Genomic DNA, 20,520 nt, shown 5'->3' with positions numbered 1-20,520 from the left:
TCAAATATTTTTTTCTTGCTCCGTACGGTAATTATTTTTTCAGCAAGAATATTTTTCGATATTTGAGCATTCGAAACGATTTATCAGAAATTTCCTTCGATTCAAGGATAATTTCATGTGTTTAAAAGTTGTACTTGAGCGCAAATATGCGACTAATATTAAGCAGAAAAACCACTTTTTAGGTTCTTTTTTTCACGAAAATAGATGGTTCCAGAAATAGGTGTGAGATTTCGATACGAAAATACAGCTGTATACGGGAGTCGTGAATCATAAATGACTTTTCTGCGTTCCTAACCAAATACACCTCCACGATTACAGTGTTGCTCCTTTTTCTCTTCATTTTTCGCTTTCTTTCTTGTCTTATCAACTTTTTCTCGTCTGTACATTGTAATAATTTTCTTTTTTCGTGAAGACTGGTATACGAACATTTCTACACATTTTGAGTGAATATCTCATTTATGTGCGCTGCCATCTTCAACTTTTTTTCTGTAAGTGGAACGGTCTGTAGTGGTGGAAAAAACAGCGTGACATTACATCGTTGTAGTTGGCTTGATACGTGAAATAGGAGTGTTGCAAAAAAAATTTATTTTGAGGCTGGTATTGCATAAAATTAGTTTCTCATCGTATGTATATGTAAAAATACGGCTGTATACGGGAGTCGTGAATCGTAGATGTACCTTCTTATTAGCTTACAATGAATAAGAATTGAAAATGAATGAATGAAGTAGTACCGAAGTAAGGATTTGTTAACCTTCGAGAAACTAGCGCAAATCGTACCCACCACTTTTTCTTTCAAGAAGATGTAGACGCTGGCTATGAAAGTAATTGACGAAGGTTTCCAAAACCTCGATTGCTTTCAGGCTACACATTTCTCAAAATTAAATTCTGTAAGTATAGTTGAAATTGACAGCTCATTTCTTTTCGAATAAAAAGGATCAAGGATGCAATCTTTTACGCATCAATCCACTTTGGATGCGCCAACGCGTTTTACTGCACTTCGCAGTAAAACGAGGGGTTAAAGTTTTTGAACGCGTATTGGCCTATACAATGACTTGCGAGGGCCAGCCAATGATCAAGTCAGTGTTTTTATCCTCTCAGACAAGTCTTGTACCAATTTGTCGACCCCAAAGGGATGAAAGGGTTGCTCGGCACTAGGGCGAGCCCGAAACATTAACCGTGTGGCTACAGCAGACTTCCAACCGACTGCGCCAACCGACTCTACACGTACTGAAAGGCCATTGTGTCCCCTACCACTCCGTTACCAAGCATAGTTAAAATGAGATTCAGGGTTTTTTCTTTCAAAAACGTGGATTTACGGAATAATATGCCATACGGGGCCGCGGATACAAGTCTGATTGCTACCTGCTCGTGGTAGCCCTGCTTTCACTGAATGCAATTAGGTTTCGAGTGTACGCATTGGGAACGTACAAGCAACATGCAGCATGCACAGTTATAGGGCGCAAGGTTCCCCATACACTGTAGAAAGGTGCTGTCGTTTAGCACATCGCCAAAGGCCATAACCTGAAAGCTCAACTTCATGAAGGGAGCATGGAATGTTTGGCAACAACCATCCATCACACTGATCTGCTGAACACTGGTCGAACGAACTCCAGCAAGTCGCCCTGTCTAGGCTTCTGCGATATCCCTGTGTGCAGTTAACTGCCTTACAGGAAACACACATCGGAGACCGGCCAGTCATCAGTATCGGAGAGTACACTACCTATTGCGGGAATGCGAATGAAAGAAAGACAAGTGGCTGCGCGACAGCTGTGAGGAACGACTATAACGATCTGGAGGAGGAATTTACTGCAATGTCGCCTAGAAACGCATTTGTACGATTGCGAGACCGCAGAGGATGTACACTCTGGATCTAAAGTGCCCATGTACCTACTGAAACTACTGAGGACAACAATAAGAATGCCCACTATGATGAAGTAAATGCGCTGATCTAAAACACCCATCCAGCCGGTGGTCCTTGTCGGAATCGACGCGAACGCGAAGATGGGACTTGAACAACAATCCATTGTGCTAGGAAAATGGTATTATCCAGTGGTGCGCACTTCGGGCAACGGTGACCGTCTGGTCGAGTTATGTGAACAGACGGGCCTCATCATCTTTTCCACGTTTACGAGGAACCATCGATCACATCAGTTTACTTTGCAATGGTTGACCCTTTTAACCACTAAAGCGCAGCGCAAGCAAAGGTGAGGACTCTCAAACTTCAGCTCCACTACGTTCTGACGAAGAGCATTTCTCAGTCGGATTTCTGAAAATTTAGAGGTATTTTGGACGTCGAATTCAACTTTGTCTACCGCCCGTTTTTCCTTGCTTTAAGATTCAGTTCTACAAGAAAACAGAGGAGGAGATTTTCTTAAGTCAAAATCGAGGTAAGGGGTTTGAAGGACAAAAAATGCAGAACAAAATTACGCAAGTTATACCATTGCGCTGCTTGTCTGTTTATGTTGCACTGCGGACTAGGAAGAAGTTTTAGGATGTAGATTCCTTCACAAAGCGCATCCGGGATGCTGCAAGGGAAATGCTTTCGGTTCTGATCCCGCGGGAGAAGTTTGCCTTTTCAGAGAAGAGAGAGAGAAGATCTATGTGTAATTAATACTGCAAATTTTTTGCAGAGAGAAGATCTATGTGTAATTAATACTGCATGTGTCTCCTGCGGCACTGAAGATTTCGACCAAAAAAAGCGTTTGAGGAGAAAGTTGTGTCGCAAACTGCACCAAGAATGTGAAAACGAAAGGACATCAACAGTGAAGGTGTTTGGGAAGGTGTGGGAGGACAAGAATACGCAAGAAACTTATGCTTTGCTAAGACAAGATGAAAAGTACGGCGGCAAGATAAAAAGATGTCTTCAGCCCTTCCAATGGAGCGTCTTTCGGTGAAGCAAGCTTGCCAATTCGGACGGATCATTTTAGCATCTATCTCACCTCCTGAATTCGAGCACGTTCGTAGATCGAAATATGCAGCGTGGAACTACAGACCGAGTCGGACGTTCAGGTCTGTATCCTGAAGATAAAAAAGGAAAACTTAGAGGTGGAGACGACTGCGCAGAAACGGTGAAATGTCTTCTTCCGTCAATATTTCCTGAGATGGCTAAAATCATTTGTTCTATTGAATCGACAAAATGATACCTGAGTGGTAGAGACACGCCACAATAGTTTGAAGTTATCGTTGGAACAATCGAGGAATCTCACTACTGCGCGTGGTGTAGAAGGTTTCAGAGCTGATTATTCTGGATCGACTTATAAAACATCGGAAAAAACAACACGTGACGAGCAAGTTCGGTTCCGTCTTGGCCGATCTATGATTGACCAGGCGTTCATTGTCAGGAGGATGATCGAAATCTGGCAGCGGTGTTCGAACCCAATGCAACTGATCTTTTTGAACTTTGGAGCAGCTTTCGACTCTCTTCATCGAGGTCGTCTTCCTAACGCGCTTCGCGCCGCGCTGAGTATGCGGAAAGTTTGTGCATCCACCTGATGACGGGAACGAACTACTGCTGCGGTTTGAACACCTGCCGGATGTACACATGTGATGTACACATTGATGTGAGAACTGGAGTAAGACAAGGAGCACTGGCAGGACCTTCCCCTTGACCGATCTTTAGTGCGGCAACGATGATGTTATATTCACGAAAAGCAGTCCAAAACTTTAACATGTTGTCAACTAAGTCCACGCCCTGATAACTCCAAACAGATGTGGGTCTCTTCAAAACCTCGAATGGGAACCATGGAGGACGGACAACCCATCGTACTTGTCGATGAGTTCTCTATCTAGCCTGTGTGCTGAAAAACAACGACAGCTACGAGAGAGATATTCAGTAAAGGTGCTGTAAGGTCAGTTCTGCATTTGACTCCTTAACGAAATGCCTGTGGTCGACCCCCACCACCAACGAAGTCAAGCTGCGAGTCTACTTATCCGCAATTCGCGTCATGGTTTACGGATCGAAGAATTGGGCAGCACCATCCACGGTAATGGAGAAGCTTGTTTGCACGAAAAGGAAGCCACTTAGAGGGCTGCTTGGCAACTTTTGGCTTAGGATATGCTACAATGAAGACGTTCACGTGAAAGTCGATATGGTGCACCAGTAGCACGTTCAAGATATCAACCTCTTGCACCTCTATCAAAAGCAGGCACCAAAAATGGTCTTTGCTCCTTTGCTCATATGCTTAGGGACCAGTGAACCGTCTTGTTCAACGTACTCTGAGGAGTTTATCGGATTCAAGCTGGAAGTGGGCCACCTGGCCGTCAACGGAAGTTTTTGACTGAGGTTGTGGAAGAGGACTTGAAAACACTCGGCATTGTTAGGCATCTCGGGCGGTACGTAAGGTTTTCCCGGCTATGGAACAGCGACGAATGGATTGATTCCTTGCAATCTCACGCTGGAGATCGAGAAGGTTGGGCAGAGCTATGTTCGAGGACGAATTACCTCTGCGAAGATGCGGGGAATTGCGTCAGGCGATAATATCAACGCGCCGATTATGTGAAGTCAATGCCATACGAGTCTCCGAAAGTTCTTTGTGTCGGGACTACACAAAAAACATTCTGGACTTCGATATGAATCGCGTTCCTACTCATCGGACAATTAAAAAGTAGTTTGTCCTGTTTCGAGCCGGAGACTTCACTTTGTAAGATCAACTCCGCTCTGATCCGCCTTCCGACCTTGGTGACGATAATTTATGACCACTTTAGTGAAAAGAACAGAATGATTACAACAGAAAAAATTGCTGGGAAAGTGGCAGTGGTAAAGAACGATAGAGACAGTATCCATGTCCAATAAAAATACATTTCTCATAATTTCACGAATTTGAAGATTATTTTTGGATCTTGAAGATGGGAACAAACTCATGTAATCATCCAATACTATAAAGAAAATCTCTTCTTTGATCGTACTTTTCGTTTTTTTTTAAATTATGTTTCTTCTTGTTTTCATTATTATTTATTATTGTTTTCATTATCGTCTAGTTTCTTCTGCTCAAATCCATGTCAAAATTGAATTTATGTACTCTCCTATTCTGTGTTGCTGAGTTAATAAATTTTGAAGAACTAAGTTTTTTGGCAGCTGCTATGTTCAAGGCTTTGGAAACTTTCCCATTCTTCACATATTTTCCAGAAATGTTGAAACGATAGAGAATATAATTCTAGGACACCACACATTTCGTGTTTGACGAATAAGAAACATTAGGCAAGTGCTAGTAGCGCTGGGTGAATTCTATCAGCTGCAACTGCAATTGTTCGGGATTGGTCATCCTTTAAAAAAGAGCACTAGATTTTCACGAAGGTTTATGTGCAGTTTTCCACATAAACTTTTTTGAAAAACATTTTCTTTGTAGTTCGTATGTTCTCTTGTCTTGAAACCTCCGCATATTCTGTCTGTGTTTCCTACTAGTGCACGAGGTTTTGTGGATGGAACCTTTTTTAGTTAGACGTTTCGACTTTTTCGGTACTTTCGAAATAAAGGCCTAAATGAGGGCTGATTGCAACGATTTCACGTTTATTCACCAAGTGTCACACTACCCTGTGTCAGGCAGTGAAAACGAAAAGCACATATTGGGTTCCCTGGAAAACTCATGACGAATTTTTCGTACCTTTTCCAAAGGTCCATTTATTCATATAAAGAACAAAGATCGATCATTGATATGTTGCCCGTTTTGTTAGATAATATCTTGTCATATTTGGACGAGTTTCCTGATTTCTCGTTCGTGGGAGGCCTTTTTTTTATCGGCGAAAATCTGATTAAGGTGCAGCTTCACAGCCTCATGTGAATATGATTTTCTACGACGCAAGGAATTTTGAAGAGAGCGGAACTAGTGGAAGTCTGATGGCGTAAGATCAGGCATTAGGGTGCGGCAACACATTTCATCCAAGTTCCAATATTTCCTAACGGGTGATCAAACTTGTATGTGATCTCACGTAGTCGTGCTAGAACACAACTCCTCAAACTCAAAATTGTTGGAGCTTGGATAGGATTCGTTGCCAGACCCACTCGCCTGATCTTACCCCATCAGAATTCCACTTATTTCGCTCTCTTTGAAACTCCTTGCGTAGCATTAAATTCAATTCAGAAGAGACTGTAAATCAGCACCTTGCTCACTTTTTCACCGACAAGGAGAGATCCTTTTATGGACCAGGGTCATGATGCTCAGTGGAACGTTATCGAGCAAAGCGCGGTAATGTACAGTCGGGTCAAAACCACATGAAGCACGGACACTTGCGTAAGTGGGTGCGCTCGAAGCGGTGCGGCGGAGACAGCGGTTCAAATCAAGGTGAGACCATGACGAAGTGCAGAGATGACTAGCGATGGCGATGATCCTTATGCGATCCCAACCGCTACGCTCCACCGCACCGCTTCGAGCGCAGCGGCTTGCGTAACTGTCCCTGATTCATGTCGTTTTGACTCGACTATAACATCGACTGATCTTTGTTCTTTATATGAATAAATGATGAATTATGAATAATACCTTTGAAAAACAGAAAAAATAGACGACTCCCCCGAAAAAAAATCCATACATACTCCCAATACCGATTACAGTGAAACTAGTTTTACGTAGTTTTTCTCCAAATGTGCTGGCACTGGTACCAAGCACGTGACGCTGCACAGTGTACCAACGAATGGATATTGCTCTGTGTGGATCACCAGCGACGATATAGATGATTTGATCTACACGCACAATATCCGGCAGTTATAGATCATAGAGCGGCACAAGTGACAAGAACTCATTCGTTATCGACAGGCATTCACTCCTATTATCCATTAAAGGGTTCCTTTTAGTTTTTTTTTTTTGAATTTATTTCGAACTTCACGCTGCAAATCAACTTAGTAAAAAATTAAGTTTGGCCAAAAATGAGACTAAACTAAGCGAACAGTTTCAATATCGTGAACAAAACAAATGTTTTCGCTTCGGACAAATAATTTCTCAAATATTTAGTCGTTGTCGACAGTTTTTAAGGCCTATAAAGTAGTGAAAACATCTGTTTCTCACATCAATTCAATACAAATTGTAGTTTTGCACCCATTTTAATGTGTTCAAACGGTCATATAATCTTGTACTCTTTCGAAGAGAAAAAAAAAACCACCATCGATGGATTTGAAAACGTAAGGATAAAGTGTCGATGATATTTAAAAACCATTCGAATAGTTTCATTTTACTGTCGTTTCCTTTTCATGGGAAAGAGAGATTCGTGAACATTCTTTTCAATTTGTAAACTTTGTAGTCGATAATGTGTTCATGTTCCATCGATTGATTTCAATACCATTACCCTCAAGAGAACCTGGACAAAAATTGCATTGTCCGTGATACCCGTAAATATTGATTCAATCTTTGATGAAGCATTAGTTCTGAAATATTGATTCAATCTTTGATAAGCATTAGTTGATTTGTCAGCAATGCACGAAATTCTTCACATCGAGGGTAATATCCTTAAAATAGATCATGGATGTGTGGATTGCTGGCGCTATCCTTGGGATGGGTACCTCTCCATGGATTTAAGACTAGGATTTTCTATGTGCAAAATGGAATCTTTTTTTTATTGTTTTCCAACATTACCGCTGTATTACCGCAAATATTGAAAAATTTCCAGCAGTTTACTTTCTTGGATAATTTCTGGACTCTCACTTTGGTAGTGCAAAGCTTAGCAACATCTGCCGATTCTCTCCAATGTGTTAGTGGAAACAATCTTATATAGAGTGAAAAGTACAGGATTCAACTAAAATTTATTCTCAAAAATAAAAACATGGAACAATTAAGGATAACATTCATACAAATCGATAAAATATGACTTCTTCTAGAAAAAGATATGATATAGTAAGAATTTTCAGTCCTTTTCAGTTCGCATCCTTTATATAGCAGTACCATACAGCGTGTACTATTGCAGGTAAAACGAAAATGAAGAGAAGAACGATGTTGAGGCAAACTGCACATGAACATGCACGGTCGTGATACCAAATTGCCAGAGGCTGTAAACACGAAAATTACAGAAAAGAAAGCTAAATGGTTTAAAAAAAAGTTTCTAAACTATGCAAGTCTTTCAAATTTTTGCATTAATTCTGTAGCACTCATAGTGTGATTCTTAATGAATCATTGTTGGCATTGATTTCCATAGAACTCTGGATACTTGTTGTTGTTGTTGTTGTTGTTGTTACTGCTGTTTTTGTTGTGGAAGTTGTTTCAGTAAGAGAATTGCTTTGACTCAAAACTGTAATCCTCAGCGATATCAAGATTTTGGCAACTTTCAGATTCAGAAGGATGGGAGGAAGATTGATTTCTATGTTAAAGGAACTGATATTGCAAAATATTGTCTAAAAGATAATTTTTCAGAGTGAAAGAGGTCAAAATTTTATGTAAAAATGAATAAAAGCCTTAGATAGAAATTGATTTTTATCAGAAGGACGAGAAAGGAAATTTTTTTGGTTACTATTTTTCTCAATTCCATTCTTGCGCACACAGAAGATTTTCGTCTTTTAGAAGAAATTAAGTTTAAGTAGAAAGATGTATTCAAGGCTATTATAATTTATTATTACAATTTTTGCTGCTTAGTTATCTTTTATTATTTTTATTATTATTATTAGTTATCTTTTTTTTTTGCCTAGAATTTTTGTTTTGAGATTTTTTTCATAGAAATAAAATCTTCTTTTTCTCGATTTTCTGTAACTATTTTTTGTTTTTTCTTCTAATTTCTGTTGCTTAGTCCATTTGGGTCCATTGATTAGAATGGAAAATAGAACTGGGTATAATTTCCTGCAGATTTCAGATTTATTTTTGTGATGGACTCGTAAGTGAGAAACGTGAGCGCAGGAAAATCTTGTGAATCTCCGATCTTGTGAATTTTTTAGACTTAACGATCTGATCTTGCGGATTTTTTGGGTTTAGCAATTTCAAAAAGTGGTGGTAGCAATATACATAATAATACAGTATAAAATAATAAGGATGGAAATCAAAAAATCAGAAAATAAACACTGATACATATTACATATATTGCTTCAGAAGTTCGGATAGAATAAGTATGCTTTAAAATGAATAATGACAAAAAAAAAACAATTCGCTCACCGGCAATAGCAGTATCAATAAGATTTCAATTATTTTATCGGTATCGGTGGATTGCATTGGCATTGTTGGCTGAAAAAAAAACCATTTTATTAAAGTGCACTGATTGTCACTGAATAAACTGAGGAAATAAATATGAATAAACATAGAATCACTGGAAAATCGTGTAGAGGAATCGTGATTGAAAAACAACTATAAATTATTGATGCGATAGTAAAATTTCATTTTCTGATGTCGAATGCTCGGCACGATCAACGTTAGTACAGCTGGTCGTCTGTGTACACAACACAGTAACTTTTAACTGGAAGAGACCACAAAAAGACCGAGAAGCAAAAGAAAAGCCCGTTTATTTCGGCTCAATCTATATGATTCCGAGGAATAATGGCAGTTCCGAAGTGATTATCCAGAATTTTATAGTAGCGATGATTTTGTGATGGCAACATCAAAACCGTCCTCTGCCTAAACTCGTCACTGTGTGAGATACACGGATCAATAACGAACTTCCCGTCGGTTCTCTCGGAGAACTCTCATGTTCAGAACGTTTCAGTAGGAGATGTTTTTTGTACAAATAAGGAATATGTGCAGGAATAAAGCGGCGGTAAAGGTTAACGGAAACATTAGTTTAAAATGTGAAGACGGGTGCATTCGAAGTGTTACTTATGACATGGAATGATTGATTTAACGAGACCAGCAAGAAAAAAGAAGGAAAATTTGGCAAATTGGCGGCGCTTGGAACGAAACTGTAAGGAGGAGAATAGAAGTAAGTCGCCGACATTGAGACGGAACCGAAATGTTAGAAGTATGATTATTGATGGAAGAAGAACGTTACCGAGTACACTACGATTCAAAAACATTCGTGTATGTTTGGATGATCGTTTCATGAGATCACCACCCACAATCGATTGAGAACGATGATCTTTCTCTAGGAAAACAATGTGCTGGCTTCAGAATTCAAGAATCCTAGAGCAGATGAAATCATTCAAAAACACTCTACAGCAGAAAAATTACAATAGCATGTGCACAGTACATGAAGTATCAAGTGATGGAGATCAAGAGATCATCGATGTGCATCGCTCTCAAGGAAACTTCTGGAAAATAAATCACATTGCACTTTTTCCAGATTAAAGAAAAAAAAACATTTTGGTCAAATTCGAGCAGAAACGAGTTTTCTGCAGCAGGTAAAAGAAAGTCCAAAAGGAACCTGTAATTTTTTAGGCCTAAACGAACTATCATGTTGATTTATTCTTTCGAGGAAAACTTAACGTATATGTTGAAGATTTTCGTGAATTTTTAATAAAATCGTATCACGAAATTTACGTAATATGGAAACCGGATAGAAAATTTAACAGTTTGCAGAGTTTATTACCAATACGAGCGCTCAATTTCCCTTAATCGCATCCGAAAAAAGCAGCGGTCGTTCGTTTCGAGGTAAATTGGAATGCGCCGCCCCTCTGACAAGTGCCGCATCCACATCAGAGCGGTCAATGACTAAAAAGTTGTTCTCAGCAGCCCAATTCATGTAATACCAGTACAGTACCCACAGCAGATCATTCATTGGTTTTTTCCTGAGTAAGCTGGTGAGACGACTTCTGACTGGTCTCCGCCCGTTTGCTCGTTGAGTGTGCGGCGTTCTCACGTGCCTCGTAGAAATAAACGTTGTTTCCCACGCCGTCTCTTAAGGAATTGAGCGGAGCTATGTCCTTGTACAGTGATCTACACCCCAGTCTCTATATTTTTTAAGGTTTCCCAACTTCGCCGGCTTCGTGGTACGCTGCCTTTAAATTCTTGGATTACTAAGGATGTTTGTGCGTTTTCACCGTGATATTTTTGAACTATGTACGCTTCTGTCTAATCATCGAACTATTCCAGTTACTCAAAAATTCCTTCGAGCGTTGCCTTCAAACTTTATTATTTTACCAGAACAACGTTTGAAAGGATAACGTGCACGGCGTTGATAAAGCCCTATGGGGATGGGCATACGCGTTCGACTTCAACTCAGACTTCGTTCGAGGTTTATGAACGCGTGTGCAGCCTTACAATGACTTGCGGGGGCTAGCCGATGAGGCAAGTCAGTGTTTTTATCCTCCCAAACAAGTCTAGTACCAATTTATCGACCCCAGAAGGATGAAAAGGCTTGGTGAGCACGAGGGCGGATTCGAACCCCGATTGTAGCCATAGTGGAACCTTTTACCGACTGCGCTACACCGCCCCTAAATTTGAAATAGAGGAATGAAATAAGGAAAAAGGAGTAGAAGTTGAAATCAGAAAACAACAAAGATTATCTCAGCAGAGATTAGTTCCAATTAAGCTTCGGCCCCCACCCAATGGGGATGACCTGGAACTCAGGGAGACCGTAAAGTTTGGGTTGTGGATTACGGACACGAGCGTGACTCAGCGCATATTCCCTCGATCGTCGTAATAAACGGCGTTCTTTCCTACAAAGTTATTGCAATGCGTCTGACTTGTGCACGTTCCACGTCCACGAGCGAGCAGTTGAATATTAATAGGGTGTCTTCAGCAGCTTACCTCGATTAAGACCCACTAACCAGGCTGCTGAGGTGAACGGAACGGGCGCAAGCACGACGCGTTCTAACGTACCTCGTAAGAACAAACGCCGTTCCCATGTCGTTTTTCAAGACGATTACGGATAATTTGGGGACAGCCACGCTCATTTCGTGAACTACACTTTAAACCCTGTTTTCCATCAGGTTTTCACACTACTTCAATTTTGTGGTATACTACCTTCAAAGAAATTGTGAGCAGAACATTTTTTTTCTGATTTTTTAAAAATCTCAACACTGATTTCTGCGCGCTAACAGGCCAACAATACGCACATACTTCTTAAAAAAGTAAAGAATACCTCACAAAAAATAGGAAAAAAACTGTTGCTGTGGCATTTATTACATCTTTTTGCTACATAAAATTAGAAGTAGAAGTACCGAGAGTAGGAAGAGGACAGGAAAACAAATATGTAAATAGAAACACGGTGCAATGAACGTAACATAACAATGTATCGATTGTTGTTGTGGATGAAACAAGAAGTTTCATTAAGGGTTAAAAAGGTCTTCATGGCTAAAACATAAACCCTAAGATTGTAGGCGAACAAGGAGTGGAATACTTGAGGAATAGGCGAAAGAGTCATATACCATTCACGTTTGTCAACAAAAAAGGAAATCACACAGTTTGACACTTTTGTATATGCATAGTGAGTCATATAGTAGCGGAAAAAAGTTCTTAAGGTGATTCGTTCGCCTTTACTGACTGGAATGGATTCCTTTCATGGATGACGTATCATTGAATTGTCAACATTCGATTAGGAGTGAAACCGTTATAAGAGTGCGTAGGCGTAGGCGTCATAGCCGTCGATACGACGTCTCCGGAATGAAATCCAGAAGTTTCTCAGAAATAAAGCGTGCTGAAGCGGATTGACTCAAATGAAAACTATACATTCTCAAAAAGTATATATTATATTAATTATATTAGGAGCGGGTTCAGCGCAGTCGGTAACAGGTTCGATTGTGACTGTACGATCGATCGGTAGTTCGAAATCGTTCGGCTGGCCTCCACAAGTCACTGTAGGAGCCGAAAAAAAAAAAAATCTGAGCGCAAGTGTCGACTGTTATCGAACTGTCTCCTCTTGGAAGTAGATCCATGTGAGTTTCCGGTGTCTGTCCATAACGTTTCAGTTTTCTTCCTTTTTGTACTCTTCTGAAATATTTTTTCTCTTATCGATAGGTTCCAGAGAAGAAATTGAAGGTGTAGATTTATCAGTCAGGAACCAGAAACGGAAACCGATACACTGGTGGCGGTTCTCTACCACCTTTTTAGTGGATCAGTGGTTGTGGAATGAAGATAGAAGATAAAGTGTCCAGCATCAGCCAATCCGCCCGGGATCCACCACCACGTTCACTTCAATTCATAATCGTTTGAGGTTTAGCATTGCGTGTTTAGCCAGTGTATGAAGTCAGTGCTTTTATCCCCTTTGACAAGTCTGGTACCAGTTCCTCAAGCCCGGAGTGAAGAAAGAATTTGTTGGCACCGGGACGACTTCGAACTATTCATCGATGTGCAGTCACTGCGGAGCCTCTTACCAATGGCGCCACATCCACCGGTTAGGGTACCAGGGTAGAGGGTAACTGTTTGAATTTTAGAATAAAGAGTTTTTATCCACATTGTGTACTGTACGTTTTTAGTGATGGATTGCAAAGATCTCAATCACTTACTGTTGATACTCATCCACAAACATCTTGGTCTCCTTTAAATGCTCACAGAATCCATTCCAGTGAGTTCCTGACCTGGCCTCTGTCGATTAACCCAGTAACTTTAGTTAACCTACCATTTATATGTTTTGTCACTTCACTAGCTGATGATTAAAATCCATAACTATCCAGGCACGCATATGCCGTCGCGCATTTAATGAGCGATACCTAATTTCCCTTATTAGCTTTCAAAAAGTTTCATTGTATTTCCGTTTTTTCTCATTTATTTGATTCGTTCACTTTTATTCCATATAATTTTTTATTCAGTTATTTGTTTATGCTGTATCTATTCATGAAAAAGGAGTGGCTCTGGAACACAGGAAACAGTGTCAGGATCAAGACCATGTACATAGCAATGCCGCAGTAATCCACGATAGCTTTAAAAAAAGTTAGGAAATATTTCTCCATCTTAGACAATTATTTCTCAAGAATTCATTGTGTTATGAATCGTATCATGATATGTTTAGAGGCTCAAGCAATGTGTTGACATTCCCCAGCTCGTTCTTTTCGAGTATGTAAGCGTCGTTAGAAGCACCGCAGTGGTTGAGCACCGCAGTCAAAGGATCCGGAAGCTTGGAAAGCTTCGTACGCCTCAATTTTCGCTCCAAATCTCTGCTCCTCGATACAGTAGCTACTTTCTCCCAATAACCAGAAGACGAATCTTCCGTTCTAGAATAATTCTGATGTATCTGGTTTATTGAATAGTTAAAAGCATTTACTTCAATAGAGCAGATAAAGGTGTGACTAGTGTATATTTTCTTCCTTTTCTTTCTTCTATTTGTATTTATTTCTTTTTCTTTTTGTACTTCTTCTGTGTTCTAGATATTCTCAATAAATTTTGACTATTTTTAAGTGCAATACTATACAATACAGTCTGCTTGGGCATCCAAAAGGGTGTTAAGGCGAGCGATTAATCACCACAGATCATCTGCCTCAGGAAGATACGAAAATATGTATTCCCTTCATGGAAAAGCATGGATTAGAAAGGAGAAAAAAATAATAAAGAAGAAAAGGATGAAGAAAGATATGAAAATATTTGCATTCACAAGGATCAAAGAGGAAATAGATCCGCATTGAATGATACTAAATCGCTACTTAGTTCCCGCTTTTTTCTTTTAATCTTTTTTTTTCTTTTTCCTTCAAACAGTTATTATAGGAGGAATTTTAAAATTCACTTGTCTTCAGATAATAATCTCACTATTCTCGTTTCATGTTAAGGAAAAAGAGTAATCTTTCTTCGTTTTATGGAAAGTTATCTACTGTTCTGGGATCTTCCTGACAAAATGGGGATCTTTTCATTTCTCTTCGAAAACAGTACATATGTAGTTGTGCTTCTGTTCCTGTTTGTGCTGGCTGACGGTACAGGATCACAAGTGAACAACTCTATAGTTATTATTATTATTATTATTATTATTATTATTATTATTATTATTATTATTATTATTATTATTATCATTATCATTAATTTTAGTATTATTATTATGTTATTATTGTAGTTATTATTATCATGTTACTATTATTGTATTAGCAGTTATTATTTTTTACTAACATTTCTCTTTATTTACTTTTTATTCCCTCATCACTTATTTATTTTTTCGTTTTAAATTATTTATTATTTTATGTTTGATACATAGTTTTTATCGGTTAGCATTGCTTTACGTAAGGTTCAATTTACACAAGAGCTCATGCACCTTGTTTACGTCTTAGTCGTGGTGTTATCTTTGGTTTGCTCCTTAAAAAAAAGATGAGTTGCGTTTGAAACTATCAGGCTATGATGTTTTTCTGGATCTTATCGTATTCACTTCGTTCATTGCTTTGACTAAAAGATTGAATGACTCAGATTGTGGTAGAAAAATAAAGGTTTGACGCTTTTCATTTTTGCATTGCATCATACGATGTAATCGCTTTGAATAGAAAAGTTTTTTTTCTTCGTTCTTTCTTTTTTTTTCTCTTCTAAAATAGGTCACAGTAGAGCACTATGCGGTTATCTGAATCCAGGAAATGGTGAGTTTCTTTTTAGTCTCCTTTGAAATTATTACGATACATTATTACGGTATAATTTTCCTTCGTACATTTTTCTTGTAAGATTTCCTATTAATCAGAAAAAAAAACGAGTAGAATTAGTTCAAAGCCTGTTTTGAATTAGCGATGAACGGAATTCCTTCTCCTCCATTACGGTAGCCCGAAAAAAAAACAAATGTGTGCTTAGTTTTTATGCTCATAAACATCATCGATGAACAACACAAAATGATAAAAAAAAAGAGAAAACAATCAATGAGTGAAGCAAATCAATGAATCAATAACTCATAATGTGTGCTCATGTATGTACACCCAAATGGAACCCTAGAGATATTCTTGATGAAATGAAGGCGATCAGACAATTTGAATATAGAAAATGTTGCAGCGCGACGCTACTTTGGCAAGAACAACAAATCGATAATCGAATTCTCTGTAGTACCTCTCTGCTATACTATGTACAGAAACAAATGTGAATAAGAAAAAAAAATACTACCGAAATACGTATGGTTTGCTGCCGTAGAATTTCAAAAGGACGAGTTTTCGAGTAGCTAGCAATGAGCTGCGGACGAGTTCTCTCGCTACGAATGGCGATATGACGCAAACCTGATGCAAAACACGAAAAAAGAACGCAACAAAAATGGTTAATCAAGATCAATTGTTGGATTTTTCTTTTCAAAGTACGAGAATAAGTTGATATCTATTTGAATCCTCGTCAATATGATGGGAAAAAATTTTTGACGGCTAAACATAGGAGACATCTTGTTCGGTACCAGGGAACAGATCGCCGACATTATGAATGCTGATGATATGCGCTGAATCTTTTGCGCATTCTTTGTCGTATTTTGAAGCGCAATCCAGGTCCTGAGACGAATACTCTGAAAAAAAAGAACAATTAAAGATAGAAAGTAGGAGGGAAAAAAACAAAGCAAAAAAACTGCAGGAGCTCCCGATTGATTTGCCCCAAGGGATCAAGTTCCGGAAACCATAAGAATCCATCGAACTCTCAAGGAAGCAAAAAAACTATTAGAAACCGAGAATAGTGCTGGATACAAAAGAGAAAATCGATACAACGGTTTCAAATACACATATAAACTACAACCAAGGGGAATCAGGCGAACGAAGAAATCCCAGAAGAAAAAAGTGACCTCACAGTTGCAAAGGTTTAAAGGGAAAAGAAAATAGCAAGGAAATGGAAAAACAGGAAAAAAGCTGAATTTCCCGAGAAAAAGCACAAAATAAACGGAAACACTAACGCTGAAGAAAATACCAGCAACTTCCAGGAGACTCAATCTCCCTCTGAAAAAAAATTGCGAAAATATTCATAGAATTGACAAATGAGGATCATGTGATACGCATGTGTAAACAATTCGTAAAAAAGAAGAGCAAAAAAAGAAAAAAAAAAGTGAAAAATGGCTCAGAAAAAGAAAAATGGCCTAGAAAGACCTAAACAATACCACGATAAGTCTGGATTAGGATTTCCAAGAGGATTTAAAACTCACAGAGAAAATTGTACAAATAAATAGCGAAATGAGATCTGAGAAAAATTCAGGATTCGAAACCTATTTCGAAGAGTTATTGGGTGGACTTAATTATCTCAAAGTTATCGAGGATTTTTTGAATTTTTAAGGAACAAAAAGCTAGTATCCGAGCCTGTTTGACAGGAAAAGAATGACATGATAACTTACGAAAGGGATTTCCATAAGAATTTAAAACGTCTAAGAAAAGAAACGCTTAAGTTCGCTAATAGTGTTAAACTTCTTTAAATTGCATCATGTTTCAGGTGCAATTTAAATATTTGAAATCGCTAAAATAAAAACAAAAAAAAATCTGACAAACCTTTTGTTGACTGACGTCTTTGGATACATTTTCCATCTCTATTCCTATCCAAGAACAATTGACCCTGAACGGATTAATTAATCAAGAAATTCTCTTCATTATTGAAGATTCACAATAAATTTGTGCGAACCTTTGAAACTTCTACCGTAACGTCTCCAGCATGTATATTTAAGGCAGCATTTTCTTCCATAGATCTGAAATTTTGATGGTTTATAGGACCTACGTCTTCTGTTTTTTTTTTCTTCTTAAGCAAAACCAACTTTTGCCTAGTTACTGGAAGGGGTCGTTCAGCGTTTGGTGCGATTAGTATGCTTGTCGTATAACTACGTCGTTTTTCACGCCGACCACTCTTCTCGAATCTTCGTTTCTGCTCCTCCGGTGATCCTTGACAGCTTGACGGGTGATCATCAACTAAAGGAAGAAAAAAATAATATTTTGAATGTGAAAAAAAAACCGGTCTGAATGTCCGACTAACGGCGGACTGCGAACCTTTTGTGGTACTTTCATCGCTCGGCTTCAGCTTTCAATAAAACGTCAAAGCGGGAACACTTCCCGTAAATTTTTGCGATGGAATTCAAGCTGTTTTTCATTCACGCGAAGCTTCTCTCGTTATTTTTCTTTGAAAGGAAAAATTCACATTGAAAGAAGACTCCATCGATGTTTTCTCCCAGTCAGTTTACCGTTAAAGGATAAAAGGATAAATTGTCTGGCATTAATCAATCCGCTTGGGATGTGCCCCAACGTTCACTTCAATTCAGAATCGTTTGAGGTTCATGAATGTGTAACTGGCCCAGACAATGATATGCGGTGGCTAGCAGATGCGTCAAGTCAGTGTTTTTATCCTCCCAGACAAGTCTGATACCAATTAATCGACCCCGGAGGGATGAAAGGCTTGGTGAGCACTAGGGCGGATTTGAACCTTCGATCGATCGTGCAGGAAACGGAACCTCTAACAGCTACACTAGCCCCGCCCAGTTTATTATTAGCGTCTAAATATTCCACATTCAATATAATAAATATTTTAGGGAAATTTTAACTTGATTTTACATCTATAATCCTTGGATACCCTAGCAATAAGAAACATTGGAGTATTGGACAATATTCTCGTCTTTCTACTCAACAATTAAGATGGAATGATATGCAAACGTGAAGTGAAATGAACGCCACCATCATACTAATAAAGATGACGGTGTTACTTCTTATCACGTTAACTGCTAGTTAGTATTTAAGCAGCCGTCTGCATGAATGTATCCAGACTTTCAGAGAAGGACCCGTAAGACTGCATGGAGACGGTAGCCACAGGCGAGTAGACATACGAAGAAGTGCATTAAGATACAAGGAGTTGCTAAAAGCATAAAACGGTTTGCAGTGCCCCATTTACTTATGAAGCAAAATAATCTCGGTGATTCAAACTTCGCGCGTCATCGCACTAATCCGTACAGTAGAGCCCTCCGCCGTAAATTGCACTCCGTTTTGTCGCTTTTTAGCGCTGGCGCACAATTTCGACGCCGTGTTAACCATTTCTCCTTATCAAAACGGCTACGAGTGGCTGCGCACCGATTCGACGCTGTATGATCCGTCCGACGACATTTTACTGTTTTACCGGCACAACGGTACGATGCCAGAGCAACCATCCCACTCCATTTTATAGTTTTCTGGCACTGTCTCGCGAATTAGACGCCGTGAAACCCATCACTCCTCATCAAAACGGTATCGGGTCCCGGTACACCGATTCGACGCCGTGGGACCTGTCTTACTGCTTTCTGGAAATTCGTTCCACACATGTACACACAAGCACATGTAACGGAATAAGCCCGTTATTATGTAGCATGATAGTCTATAGGTAAATATTCGACAGACCCCTTGCTTTCTTTGTCGCAACCGCAGTATTATACGGAGGCGGGCGTAGCGTTGTCGGTCAGAGGTCCGCTGTGCCCGTACGGTCGATGGTTTGAAACCGCCCTAATGCTAGCCAAGCACTTCATCTCTCCAAAGTCGACAAATTAGTGCCAGATGTGTCTGGGAGGATAAAAATAGTGACTTGGTTATCGGCTGGCCCCGCAATTCATTGTATATGGGATGTATAACATGGGACCCAAAAATCTCAACGATTACGAATTGCAGTAAAACGCATTGGCGCATCCAAGTGGATTGATATGCTAGAACCAGTGATTTGTCAGACTTTTACTTTAGTAGCTATATAGAATGGAAAATGAATATCAATCAAGTGCGATCACTTTCCCATCCACAAAATTCTACAGAATATCCTGCCCAGATTAATAACTATGCGAAAGTTGTTTATTAAGAAAATATCACGGAAAATAAGGAAGATTTCCAGAGGCTACGTATGTATTCCAGAGGCTATTTGTATCAGCTTGTCCCATTAGTTTTTGTCAGGGCCCTCAACACATTTAATATCACAACAACCTAAGTTCCAGATTAAAAAAAAATAAAAACAATCTGTCATATTGATGAACGAAGACTGCTGACTATTCTGCTGACTGCTGGTTCGAATCTTCGTTGTTCCGTAAAAAAAATATTAGAAATATAGGAAAGAAACTTCTGGGACAAGCTAATACTTAGCTGAGGCAGATCGTACCTCTTTCCCTTCTCGTGCTCTTCAACAGATCAGGAGTGGGAGGTTGTGGAACGAAGAGCTGATCGTCATCATCCAAGTCACCTTCTTCATCTACAATGTCTTCGTCATCCGACACGTTACCCGCATCCTCTTCCTGAGAAATTAATACATTAACAACGATAAAACACGCACCATTTTAAATAGGTATTTTCATTTTTTATTTTTAAATATTAACTATTATTTGCAACAAACTTGTAGAAAATTTTGCATTAGGTGATTTTTCAGAGAGAGACCTTCTTTACTAGTTAAGGAGGCACAGGTGTCCAAGAAAAAAAAAACTGGAACAACTATGATAAAATTCTATTTTCACATTTTTTGCAGTTGATAATAAAACAGAACCAAAAAATCACCTTTGGTGGTTCCTCTACGCCATATTTTGAGAAGAAATCGTTCCAATCCTTTGCACGATCCACTTCGAAGATACTCTTTAAAAAAAACTTTATAGAGCTTTAAACTTCCCTGAGCCAGAAAAAATACCGAGAAAATAATGAAAATTCTGGAACACAATTTAGGAACAGAGCCAAATTCACAAAAAGCTTTTTTTCGAAAAATGAAAAAGAAAAAATCAGAAAAATATGTGGCAACGCCTTTAAAGAAGCTTTTAATGCATATATTTCTGAGAAACTATAAATATGATGATTTTTCCTCGTTCGTTACTTTATTTGCAGAATGAGGTCCCATTTCACTTATAGTAGTATTAAGGACTAGAAAA

General features: G+C 39.0%; 2 protein-coding genes across 2 annotated transcripts in view; both read right to left on the bottom strand.

Annotated features, from left to right (window-relative positions):
* Nucleotides 1-7,837: 7,837 nt before the first annotated feature.
* On the bottom strand, nucleotides 7,838-10,611 carry RB195_020403 (uncharacterized protein; the record flags this gene model as incomplete). Its single annotated transcript, XM_013441415.2, has 3 exons — nucleotides 7,838-7,969; nucleotides 9,060-9,128; nucleotides 10,513-10,611. The coding sequence occupies 3 exons, from the start codon at nucleotides 10,609-10,611 to the stop codon at nucleotides 7,838-7,840; spliced, it is 300 nt and encodes a 99-aa protein (XP_013296869.2).
* Nucleotides 10,612-16,075: 5,464 nt separating this feature from the next.
* RB195_020402 (uncharacterized protein) overlaps nucleotides 16,076-20,520 on the bottom strand; it is a gene marked incomplete at both ends in the record, with an annotated part of 59,807 nt that continues 55,362 nt past the window's right edge. Inside the window, 6 exons of the mRNA XM_064188683.1 lie at nucleotides 16,076-16,209; nucleotides 17,171-17,234; nucleotides 17,301-17,364; nucleotides 17,431-17,581; nucleotides 19,770-19,902; nucleotides 20,159-20,233. Of these exons, the coding sequence (XP_064044564.1) occupies nucleotides 16,076-16,209; nucleotides 17,171-17,234; nucleotides 17,301-17,364; nucleotides 17,431-17,581; nucleotides 19,770-19,902; nucleotides 20,159-20,233 (621 nt within the window). The remainder of the gene's footprint in view (nucleotides 16,210-17,170; nucleotides 17,235-17,300; nucleotides 17,365-17,430; nucleotides 17,582-19,769; nucleotides 19,903-20,158; nucleotides 20,234-20,520) is intronic.

Source organism: Necator americanus, chromosome II, assembly GCF_031761385.1.
Source record: "Necator americanus strain Aroian chromosome II, whole genome shotgun sequence".
Taxonomy (NCBI): domain Eukaryota; kingdom Metazoa; phylum Nematoda; class Chromadorea; order Rhabditida; family Ancylostomatidae; genus Necator; species Necator americanus.
Note: the sequence above shows the minus strand (reverse complement) of the source record. Positions and strands in the feature narration are given on the sequence as shown.